At 56.7% G+C, this 10,595-nt stretch overlaps 1 protein-coding gene across 3 annotated transcripts; it reads right to left on the minus strand.

Moving 5' to 3' along the window:
• Window positions 1-6,534: 6,534 nt before the first annotated feature.
• Window positions 6,535-9,637, minus strand: LOC135626885 (auxin transporter-like protein 1). Of its 3 annotated transcripts, none has more exons than XM_065132687.1 (8): window positions 9,283-9,637; window positions 8,998-9,201; window positions 8,717-8,902; window positions 8,468-8,580; window positions 8,194-8,377; window positions 7,972-8,069; window positions 7,154-7,619; window positions 6,535-6,963 (listed from the first exon to the last, which is right to left on the minus strand). In XM_065132687.1, the coding sequence occupies exons 2-8, from the start codon at window positions 9,184-9,186 to the stop codon at window positions 6,730-6,732; spliced, it is 1,470 nt and encodes a 489-aa protein (XP_064988759.1). In that variant the 5' UTR covers window positions 9,187-9,201; window positions 9,283-9,637; the 3' UTR covers window positions 6,535-6,729. The 3 variants fall into 3 exon arrangements, with proteins under 3 accessions (XP_064988759.1, XP_064988758.1, XP_064988757.1); XM_065132686.1 differs by having other exon boundaries at window positions 8,998-9,212; XM_065132685.1 differs by having other exon boundaries at window positions 8,998-9,220.
• Window positions 9,638-10,595: the final 958 nt, after the last annotated feature.

A 10,595-nucleotide genomic window follows, 5' to 3' on the forward strand; every position in this document is an offset into this window, starting at 1 on the left:
CTCGCTTCGGTCTCCCCAGGGGAGAAGCTGAGTCTCTACCTTGCCGTCTCTCGGCACGCGGTCAGCTCGGTTCTAGTCAAAGAAATTTCCGGCGACCAACTACCGGTCTACTACGTCAGCCACATGCTGAGCGGGCCAGAAGAACGCTACCCGCCGATCGAAAAGCTGGCGCTGGCGCTCGTCCTGTCGGCGCGGAAACTCCGCCCCTACTTCCAGGCCCACCCGATAGAGGTAATAACCGATCAGCCGCTTCGGCTTGTCCTGTCCAAATTCGATGTTGCAGGGCGTCTCCTCAAATGGGCAGTGGAGCTCGGCGAGCACGACATACGATACATACCTCGGACCGCCATCAAAGCCCAAGCCGTGGCAGACTTCATTGCGGAGCTGACGCCGAATACCGGCGAAGAACTCGAGCCGCTGCGCGATACCTGGACCCTCCACGTAGATGGCTCGGCCAACGCGAAAGGCGCCGGCGCGGGTCTGGTACTGACAACACCTGACGGCCGCTCGATCGAGCGCTCCTTCCGCTTCGGGTTCAGAGCCACCAACAACGAGGCAGAATACGAGGCTCTCCTGGCGGGGCTCCAATTGGCACTGGAAATGCAGGTGACCGACATACGCGTCATCACCGACTCGCAGCTGGTGGCTAGGCAGCTCGATGGCGAATACGAGGCCCGGGACCCGACTATGGCGAAATACCTAGCGCAGGTAAGAAGCCTGGCCGCCAAGTTCGCCCATTTTGAACTGTCGAATGTTCCCAGGAGCGAGAACCAGCGAGTCGACACCCTGGCTAAACTGGCGTCCGGCCCGTCCCCCTGGGCTCGACCCGAGACCGAAGAACTCCCCCGCCGAGCCATAGAGGTCGTCGCCACCGTCGCTCACGGCGCGCCGGCCACTTGGGTACAGGAGATGTTACGCTTCAAGCAGGACGGGACCCTGCCCGACGATACAACTACAGCTCGGCGCTTGCGTCGAACGCAGGCGTGGTACACCGAGGAAGGAGGACGGCTGTACAAACGGTCTTTCTCGCGCCCCCTGTTGCGCTGCCTGGAGCCGAGCGAAGCCTGGACGGTTCTGTCCAATATGCACGGAGGGGCTTGCGGGGAACACATAGGCGAGCGAGCCCTGGCGCACAAGGTACTCCGACAGGGGTACTACTGGCCGACCATGCGCCAGGACGCAAAAGCTCTCGTGCGGCGATGCAGCTCGTGCCAGGAGCACGCCCGTACAACCCGACGGCTGGCGGTCCTGTTCACCCCCGTCGAATGTGCCTGGCCATTCGCGCAATGGGGACTGGACATACTCGGGCCTCTCCCGCCCGCCTCCGGCCAGCAGAAGTACATCATCGTGGGAGTGGACTACTTCACCAGATGGGTCGAAGCCGAGCCCCTAGCGACCATCACGGAGTCGCAAGTGAAAAGGTTCGTATGGAGAAACCTCATAACCCGTTTCGGCCTGCCCCAGTCCATCGTCGCCGACAATGGACCGCAATTCGCCGGCAGGAAATTCCAAGAGTTTTGCGCCAAGCACAAAATTCAACTGAGGTTCAGCTCGGTGGCTTACCCCCAGGCGAATGGGCTAGCTGAAGTAACCAACCGGGCCATCGTCGACGGACTCAAGAGAAGGGTATCCGCTACCCGATCGGCTTGGATCGACGAGCTCCCGAGCGTCCTGTGGGCGCTTCGCACTACCCCCAAGACCCCGACCGGGGAGTCTCCCTATAGCCTCACGTTCGGGACCGAGGCCGTGTTACCACCCGAGGTAGCCGTCCCGACTCCGCGGACGGCAGACTACAGCGAAGAAGCCTCGGGCGAAGGGCTCCGATCAAACCTGGACCTGCTCGAGGAAAGACGGGCCGACGCACACCAGAAAGCCCTTTCTTACAAAAGAGCCGTAGCGAGGGTCTACAACCGGAGCGTGCGACCCCGGTCGATAAAGTTAGAGGACCTGGTCCTGCGCAAAATCGAGGTCAGCCACCCCACCCAAGTAAGGGGGAAACTGGCCCCAAAGTGGGAGGGACCCTATCGGGTCATCGGAGTATCCCGACCGGGGACATTCAGGCTCGCAACAATGGATGGCGACCCCGTGCCCCGGACTTGGAACATACAGAACCTTAGGAAATATTTCGTCTGAAGAAATAGACAACACGCAAACACAGAAAATCGGAGGAAAAGGTCATCTTATTAAAAAGAGGGGATACAGAAGCCAAAACCCATACACAAAACCCTCACACCCTCGACCCGACATACAAAAACGACCCTCACTCCTCACCCGGAGACTTCGGGCGGTTGTCGAACGGCACGTCCTCCGGCATATCCACCTCCAGGTCCACGGGGTGAGAGGCGAACGGATCCCTTTCCACCTCGGAGCCGGGAGGGCACGAACCGAAGCGACCCAGGGCGATCCTGTATCCATACTCGTAGGATACTCGCCCCATTCGGGTCAGTCCGAGCTCAAAGTTCTCGGACTTCTTGTAAGCTTCGATCGCCTCCTTGTCCTTCGACGGGCGGAGGCGAACCTCCTCAGCCAACGCCTCGGAAGCAGCGCGGGCTTCAGCCTCGGCTTTCTCCGCCCTCTTGGAGAAACCAAGCGCCTCTGACTTCGACTGGCGGAGCTCGGCCCGATCCAAACGAAGGAACTCCTGGAGCTCCTTGACCGAATCGCCCGACCACTCGAGCTCTGCTCGTAAACGCGCCACTTCTTCCTCGGAACAGGTCGCGCGTTTTTCCGCGGCCGCTACCGCCTCGGGGCCCGACCCAGCCCGAACCTCCTCTAGCTGACGGCACAACTCGGAGTTGCGCTCGCTGAAGTCCCAGATTATCTGGCCAGCGTCGCGCACTCGGTCCATCAGCGCCGTCGAATAATGGAGGCCCTACCGCAAGAAAATAAGGGTCAGCGCACAGTCGCAGGGATACCCGGAGTTAGCGAAATGCTTACCAATGTCAGGAACCTCCCCGCCTTGCTGAGCATGGTCTCCGAGGGCAGAGAGTACAGGTCCCGAGCCAGGTCGGGGTGGAGCACGCCTCGAAGGAAGGCGGCCGAGGGATCTCCCCCGGCCCATACCCGGTCCCCTCGGGACAGCCCCTTCCATCGGGCGACCAGCGGGTCGGAAGCCTCCCCTATCGGAAGCTCGCCCATCACCGCTGCCCATAGGGGCTCGTCGGCCCCCGCGCGTAGCCCGCACAGATCATCCACCGTGGGCAGGTTCGCTCTCTTCCCGGCCGCCCCCTGGCTAGGCCCTTCAAATCGGGAAGGCCCCTCCTCCCGAGTGGTCCGCTTGGCGCCCACGACTGTTGGAGGAGCGGTCCCCGCCTTGGTTTTCCCTGGACCCGTCGTCCTCGCCTTCTTGGACGGACGTCCCGTAGGGATCTCCAATGGGGCACCTGCCGAACCGGGCACCGGGTCGGCAGGGGAACGCGGAGGGGAAGCAGCGGACTGGCGCGGGGAAGAAGCTGACGAAGAGCAACCACCACGGAGGGACAGGAGCTTCATTCCTGCGAAGAAAACAAGCGAAACCGTCACAAACTGTGGAAACAAATAAAAACGTGGAGAACACCCTCTATAAACATACCCCCGAAAGCCGGGCTAAGACCCGCCTCGGCTAGCCACTCCTCGGTCATAGCTCGGATGGCCTGAGAGCCGGGAAGGATTGCCCGAAGCCTCTTCAAATCCCGACACTCCTCGTCGTTCAAAACCGGGACGGTGTTATCTATCACCCTCACCGCCCACCGAACCCCGAAGCCCCAATCCCTCGGCCAGCTGACGTAAAAAAACCGCCCCTTCCACCCTTTATTACTCGAAGGGGCTCCCCCGACGTGGAAGCCAGCCCGGGCCGACACGAAATAGCCCCCCGACCCCTTGAGAAGGCGGAAACAGGAAAGAAAGAGTTCTCGGGTAGGGGTGATGTTAGCATAGTAACACTCCCCCAAGAACGCTACCAGGTACCGCCATGAGTTAGGCGTCACCTGGGAAGGCGAAATCCGCCAGAGAGATAGGCAGGAAACAATAAGGGGGTGAAGGGGAAGGCGCAACCCAGCCTCTAGGGCATCTTGGGTCAGCGCAAAACCTCGGGGGATCGGGTCATATGACCGCTGCCCCGGATCAGGGGCAACCAGAACAAACTCCTCCGGGATGTAATAACGCTCCCGGAGCTTTTCCAGCGACGACCCGCTCACCACCGAGTCGAGGTCGTGCGGCCACATTAGCGCCTCAAGGGCTCGCGCCGCCTCCTCATCCGGGGAAGACGGAGGCATGCTCTCCCGGACTCTGTCGAGGGATGAAGGCGAAGAGACAGGCGAGAAGGACATTCCTTACCGGCTTTTGGAACGAACAAGAGAGACGACGAGGGAGCGACTGTGGGATGGTAGCGTGGGAGAGGAGAAGGAGTGATGGCAGAAAGAAACGACGAGGCCCAAGACTCAGCAGCAGAAGTCATAAAACGGGCAGGATACGCCATTTATGTAAGGAAAAACCCGCCGAAAGAGACGTCCCTTCGTCTCCCCCTAGCGGCCGACAGCTCATCCGCACACCCGCTCGCATCAGGGAAGACCAACGGACACCCCATCATAAATGCGGACCCAAAGCCGCTGCAAGAAACAACGTGGAGAACGGCCACTACGACTTCTCAACGCCTAAAAAGAACGACGATCTTGCCACATGCTCCCCGAGACCACCTCCTCGGCGCGGCCAGCCCGCCCGAGACGTGCTCCTCGGCCACATGTTTCCCGAGACCACCTCCTCGGCGCGGCCAGCCCGCCCGAGACATGCTCCTCGGCCGCATGCTCCCCGAGACCACCTCCTCGGCGCGGCCAGCCCGCCCGAGACGTGCTCCTCGGCCGCATGCTCCCCGAGACCACCTCCTCGGCGCGGCCAGCCCGCCCGAGACGTGCTCCTCGGCCACATGTTTCCCGAGACCACCTCCTCGGCGCGGCCAGCCCGCCCGAGACGTGCTCCTCGGCCGCATGCTCCCCGAGACCACCTCCTCGGCGCGGCCAGCCCGCCCGAGACGTGCTCCTCGGCCGCATGCTCCCCGAGACCACCTCCTCGGCGCGGCCAGCCCGCCCGAGACGTGCTCCTCGGCCACATGTTTCCCGAGACCACCTCCTCGGCGCGGCCAGCCCGCCCGAGACGTGCTCCTCGGCCACATGCTCCCCGAGACCACCTCCTAGGCGCGGCCAGCCCGCCCGAGACGTGCTCCTCGGCCGCATGCTCCCCGAGACCACCTCCTCGGCGCGGCCAGCCCGCCCGAGACGTGCTCCTCGGCCACATGTTTCCCGAGACCACCTCCTCGGCGCGGCCAGCCCGCCCGAGACGTGCTCCTCGGCCGCATGCTCCCCGAGACCACCTCCTCGGCGCGGCCCGCCCGCCCGAGACGTGCTCCTCGGCCGCATGCTCCCCGAGACCACCTCCTCGGCGCGGCCAGCCCGCCCGGGACGTGCTCCTCAGCCGCATGTCTCCCGAGACCACCTCCTCGGCGCGGCCAGCCCGCCCGAGACGTGCTCCCCGACCAAAGCACCTACGCAGCGCGCCCTGCTCGCCCCGAACATGAGTCCCAATCGCGACCCACGAAAAGAACCGTCGCTTACCGATCAAAAGCCATGCCTCGAATCCCCACCGTCCGATGCCGAGTCATGGCTTCCTTTGGGGGGGGGGATATGATATGGCAAAAAATGGTAAACCCCACCCTCGGCGACTTCCCCCGCACGTGGACAGGCGCGGCGCCCCAGGGAGAGCAACGAGGGCAACAGTCTGCGTCCGGACGTTAGCCTCACGGAGCCCGCAGCCCCTTCAGTTGACCCAGCACAGTAGGACGAGACAGAAGTGGGTAGCGGTTGAAGCTCGCCCATACCCTGCGATCCCCCGTTCCCATACGCAACGTCCTCAGCGATGTCGGACGCCATCAGAGATACGGCCCCGACCGACGGGATGGCGCAGCCGAGGATGCCGAGTTCCCATATAAACGTCCCCAAGCCAGAAGGGAGAGGTAAGGGGCTGAATTCCCCGAACAACCGCCATCGCATCTCTCTAACTTGACCGTTGGAGGGGTCGGGTCGAGCGAACCCGACCATTGTGCAGGTATCAAGCCGAGGTCTCCCGCCCAGGACGTGCCGGCGATCCCCGCTCGGGAAGAGTCGCCGCATCGCCCCGAGTCCGAGGCCGCACCCAACCATCCCGGTGGAGACGAGTACCGCCCCAGGAAGATCCCCGCCATTCGGACCCCTGAACGAGCCGAGAGGACCTCCCGGGTCACGGCTAAGAAATAAATGGTGTTTATACTAACTAAAAAAAGGTGTTTACACTAACAATTTCTACCCTCCATTGTCTGATGTATCATAAAGATTTCAACTGTTAATGGTTTTAGCCCACCACCGATTGGAGCAGAGAAGGAATGAATCATCATGGGAGGAGGATGACAGCTCTACATTTATGTGGCTCGTATTCAGAAAGAAATGGATATGTATATATATATATATATATATATATATATATATATATATATATATATATATATATATATATATATATATATATATATATATTCCTGCAACACGATTATTCCTGCAATTTAACGTTGAACAACCAGACAGAAGAAGTTACAACATGGGAGGAAACCATCGTGTAGTGCCAAAAGAATAGAAACGCAGGACAAAGCATTCAGCACAGCCTCTCGTCCAAGCATTCCTTCCTATGTTTCCGGTGAAACGGAGAACTAAGTAGAGGTGCATCAGTTCAAAGCTGGCGACGCTGCTGTGGCGGAAGGGCAGGGGGAGGAGGATGGGGGTTGGGGCACTGGTAGCACTTGGCGAAGAGCCCAAAGGTGTCGACTTGCCTGACGAAGTTGGTCATGCTGGCCCATCCGCCGAGTCCGAAGCCGACGACGAGCACCCATCCCACCACCAAGGCGTTCACCATGTACATTCCCGTCCAGCTCGGCAAGAAGAATGGGGGCTTCTCCGCAGCATTCTGCAGGGTTTAGGAGGAGATTTAGATCTGTCTTATTAGGCGAGGTTAAGATGACGGAAAGCAACCGCGGATCGTCGTCATGTCTCCATCCATGTCGATGAAGGACCAGATGAGTGGACTGGTATCCTTGGACGGTTCATCTTAACCACGTAGAACAACTGAGGGCAGGCAGGGTAAGAAGGACGGGTACCTGTCGTGCAGATGGTGTCCGGTAGGTGAGCATATGTGCCAGAGCGGGAATAATGTACACGGTGAAGCTGACGAGGAGAGCGCCCACCGCGGAGTTGATGGGGCCAAAGAAGGGGAAGATGATGGCCAGGAACCAGATGGGGATGACGACGGGAAGCCGGGCGAGGGCGCGCAGGCAGACGCTCTTGGCGTCATGCATTCCGATCACCTTCTCCCACACGTAGTACAGCGGGGTGCAGGCGAAGCCGAAGGTGATGAACTGGTGGATCAGCATCAGGATGACGGCGGCGTCCCTCCACCTCGACTTGGGCAGCAGCGAGAAGGCGTTGGAGTGCGTCAGAAGCTGGTCGCCGAAGGCCCAGTAGGTGGCGGCCGCCGATGGCAGCGTCAGGGTGAACACGTACACCGTGGCCAGCAGGTAGATGTGCTTGAACTTGTGCGGTTTCCACATCGCGTGCATGATCTCCCTGCAGAGATGGAGGAGTTACAGAGTAAATAAATTGAGGGATAGCATGAGCAATGCATGTTCCTGTAATCAGATCAAATTCTTCGGTGGTCCTCTGTTTTCCTTCTAAATTACGTTATCTAATTCCCAGGTAGTTCCTTTCTCTGGTCGATCACCACCCGGCAGACTTGAAAGTTCAGATTCCCACTGCGACGCCTTCCTTCTGCGATAGAGACTTGTGGACTCCGACTCCGGAGGTAAAGGATGATCGAAACTTGCATCTGACGAGTTCTGCTGCTAATTACAGCCGCCTAAGGTAAGAGTGATGAATCATCGGAGCAAGATGGGGCCGATGGAGGAAAGCGAGCACTCACACGGTCACGGCGTGGCCGCCGAAGGTGTAGAGAATGTTGGTTGCGCCGGTGAAGTAGAGCACTAGCTGCGTTGGACCCGAGTGCGTCACCCCTTCCACCTGCATCATCCATCCGGAACAGAGCATCATCGTCATCATTCCTTCTGTGAGCTTAATTAAGTGGGCAATCAAATCAGCCACCAATCAGATCCTACGCTACTGTTCTCGTTGTGGATGACGTTACCTGGCCGTGGACGGCGGCGGCAATGGTGAGGTACCAGGCGGTGTAGGTGGTCATGCCGAGGCCGAGGAAGGACCATATCCTGTAGTTGTGGAAGGAAGGTATGAACACCGTCGTGGCGCAGCAGGCGCCGAATATGTACGTCCACGTCCTCTTGTCCAACCGGTCGTTGATGTAGTATATGTTGCTGCTCCATCACCGACACCGATCAAGCAAAGCTTTCATGCGTGTATGACCTAGCGACGCATCTCGACCCGAAAGAGGGGGAAAAAGATACCTGGCACAGGCTATGAGCTGAATGACGGAGCCGAAGAGGAGGAAGGTGCAGTTGAAGGCGAGGCCGGCGGCCTTCCAGTATGGCCCCAGCAGCCCATCCAGCACCTCGAACCACTGTCACAAATAAGCACTCCTCTTAGTCAGTAGCAGGAAGAGGAACCGAGGGGTTTGTCGACTTGGAATCTTGACGAGGGAAGTGGTCGGAGAGGAGTGAGAGAGAAGGAACGGGAGAGGCAAGGGGGGACCGGACCTGGATGACGTGATTCTTGAAGCTGACGTTTTCCTTCTCCTTTCGGGCGCGGTACTCGATGTAGAGGACGCTGATGAGGTACGCCGTCCAGCTTCCGAGGAAGCCATAGAACATCTGCAGGATCACCCCGGACAGCATCCCCAGCTGCGAGAACGAGTAGGGCAGCGTCAACAGCACCTGCGCCACCTGCAATTGACACCAGCTCCACTCGTCAGCAGAGAGAGAACGGAAGAAACAAATGGAATCTTCGTCAGTTTGTGATCAGTGTGGGTATGAAGTACTTGATTGGAGGCGCAGCTGAACCAGGCGTCCCAGGCGGAGCCGCCGTGCCAGAGGAGGCTCTTCATGCTGAACACGGAGGCTGTCTCGCCGCCCCGCTCCTTGTCGCCACCTTGCGCCGTCTCATTGCTGAAGGTAGCAATGTCAGTCGCCGGGATGGCTGCTTCCTCAGCTTGCTTCGGCGGGAGCATCCTTGACAGTGATCGCTGCAGAAAACCTTCGAATCTGCTTCGAGTGACAGTTTTGCAGGACAGCAATCGAAAAAACAAGGAATCAAACTGAAGTACCTTAATTCAACTGAAGCAGAGAGACCAAATGGTGGGTCGAGTACGGGGAGGAGGTGAGGAGGTGAGTCCGGGTGGTGTTGTCAGCTCTTTAGCTGAAACGTACTGGAAATTACTCGTGTCCTCTGGTTCTCGTCATCATGGTATCAGATGGAGCTCATGGTTTTTGGGTTTGATTCCGCTGCGGGAAGCAAAGGGAATAGGGAAAGGGGAGGAGGAGAAACAAATGGTATTTGATGGCAGGATCCAGCACTCTCCCTCCACCCTTTATGGTCAGCAGCGGTGCGACTCGGCTTCCTCTGTCCCAACGTTTCTTAGGCTGCAATCATCTCTCTCTCTCTCTCTCTCTCTCTCTCTCAACTGTTCGCTTGATTGACGACTCCACTATTTAATATCTCAAAGGGTAGGAAACGAAGAATATTAGGTGTTTGAGCTTCTTCTTTCATTTGACCATTTTGATCTTTTACACACACACACACACACACACATATATATATATATATATATATATATATATATATATATATATAAAATTTTAGATTTTTTTGTTTTATTCTCACGTAGCATCATTTATTTTCTAAAAGATGATATCACATTTGTTATGTCGCGATGGTCATCGTCCGTCTATCATGCTTTTGTTCATTGGTATCGTCATGCCCTCGTCGTGATCACCTTTAGATTATTTTTTCTTGATCTATTCTTTATTGTATGAGCTCCTATGATCATGGAGATAACTCTTCAAATAAGCTCTTTATTGTAATAATAAATTTTATTATCATTAATAATTATCTTAAAGGTTTATTTTTCTCTCCTTTTATCATTTTTGCTAGTTTTTTTTAGGCTAAGCATCTTATCATAACACTTGTTGGCATAGATTTAGTCAGGCTTAGATCGATCAACGATATTGCGAAAGAAATAAATGAAACACGGAGTATGAGATGATCTTAGCTCCATTCAAGATAGGTGATACTATCTACAAGACAGATAGAAGAGACGCATATGATTGGTCGAAAACCCTCTATACTCGAATCAAAGAATATTCTATAACATTGCAAGGTTGTAAACAAAAGGAAAGAGAGAAGGATTTATATTTAAGCAAATATGCGGGTTTTTTTAATCTATTTTAAGCCCCTCAATATCTCATGTGATGTTAAGAGATACCTTCTCTTAGCCGATATCATTCTGAAGTTATCGTACTTCTAACGCCAATGATTAAGGTATCATCATTTTATTATCGTTTTAATTATGAGCTTATTGCACCAACATACATCCTAACTACTTCGAAAAGAGAGTGACATTGTTGTAAGATATTTTAA

This window comes from Musa acuminata, chromosome BXJ2-11, assembly GCF_036884655.1.
Source record: "Musa acuminata AAA Group cultivar baxijiao chromosome BXJ2-11, Cavendish_Baxijiao_AAA, whole genome shotgun sequence".
In the NCBI taxonomy this organism is placed as follows: domain Eukaryota; kingdom Viridiplantae; phylum Streptophyta; class Magnoliopsida; order Zingiberales; family Musaceae; genus Musa; species Musa acuminata.

Excerpts from the sequence above, each read along its gene's own strand:
- LOC135626885 (XM_065132687.1), bottom strand. The coding sequence starts at position 9,186 with ATGCTCCCGCCGAAGCAAGCTGAGGAAGCAGCCATCCCGGCGACTGAC. Across the intron at positions 8,581-8,716 it reads TCAAGAATCACGTCATCCAG|TGGTTCGAGGTGCTGGATGG; the intron begins GTCCGGTCCCCC and ends TATTTGTGACAG. Across the intron at positions 6,964-7,153 it reads GGACACCATCTGCACGACAG|AATGCTGCGGAGAAGCCCCC; the intron begins GTACCCGTCCTT and ends TAAACCCTGCAG.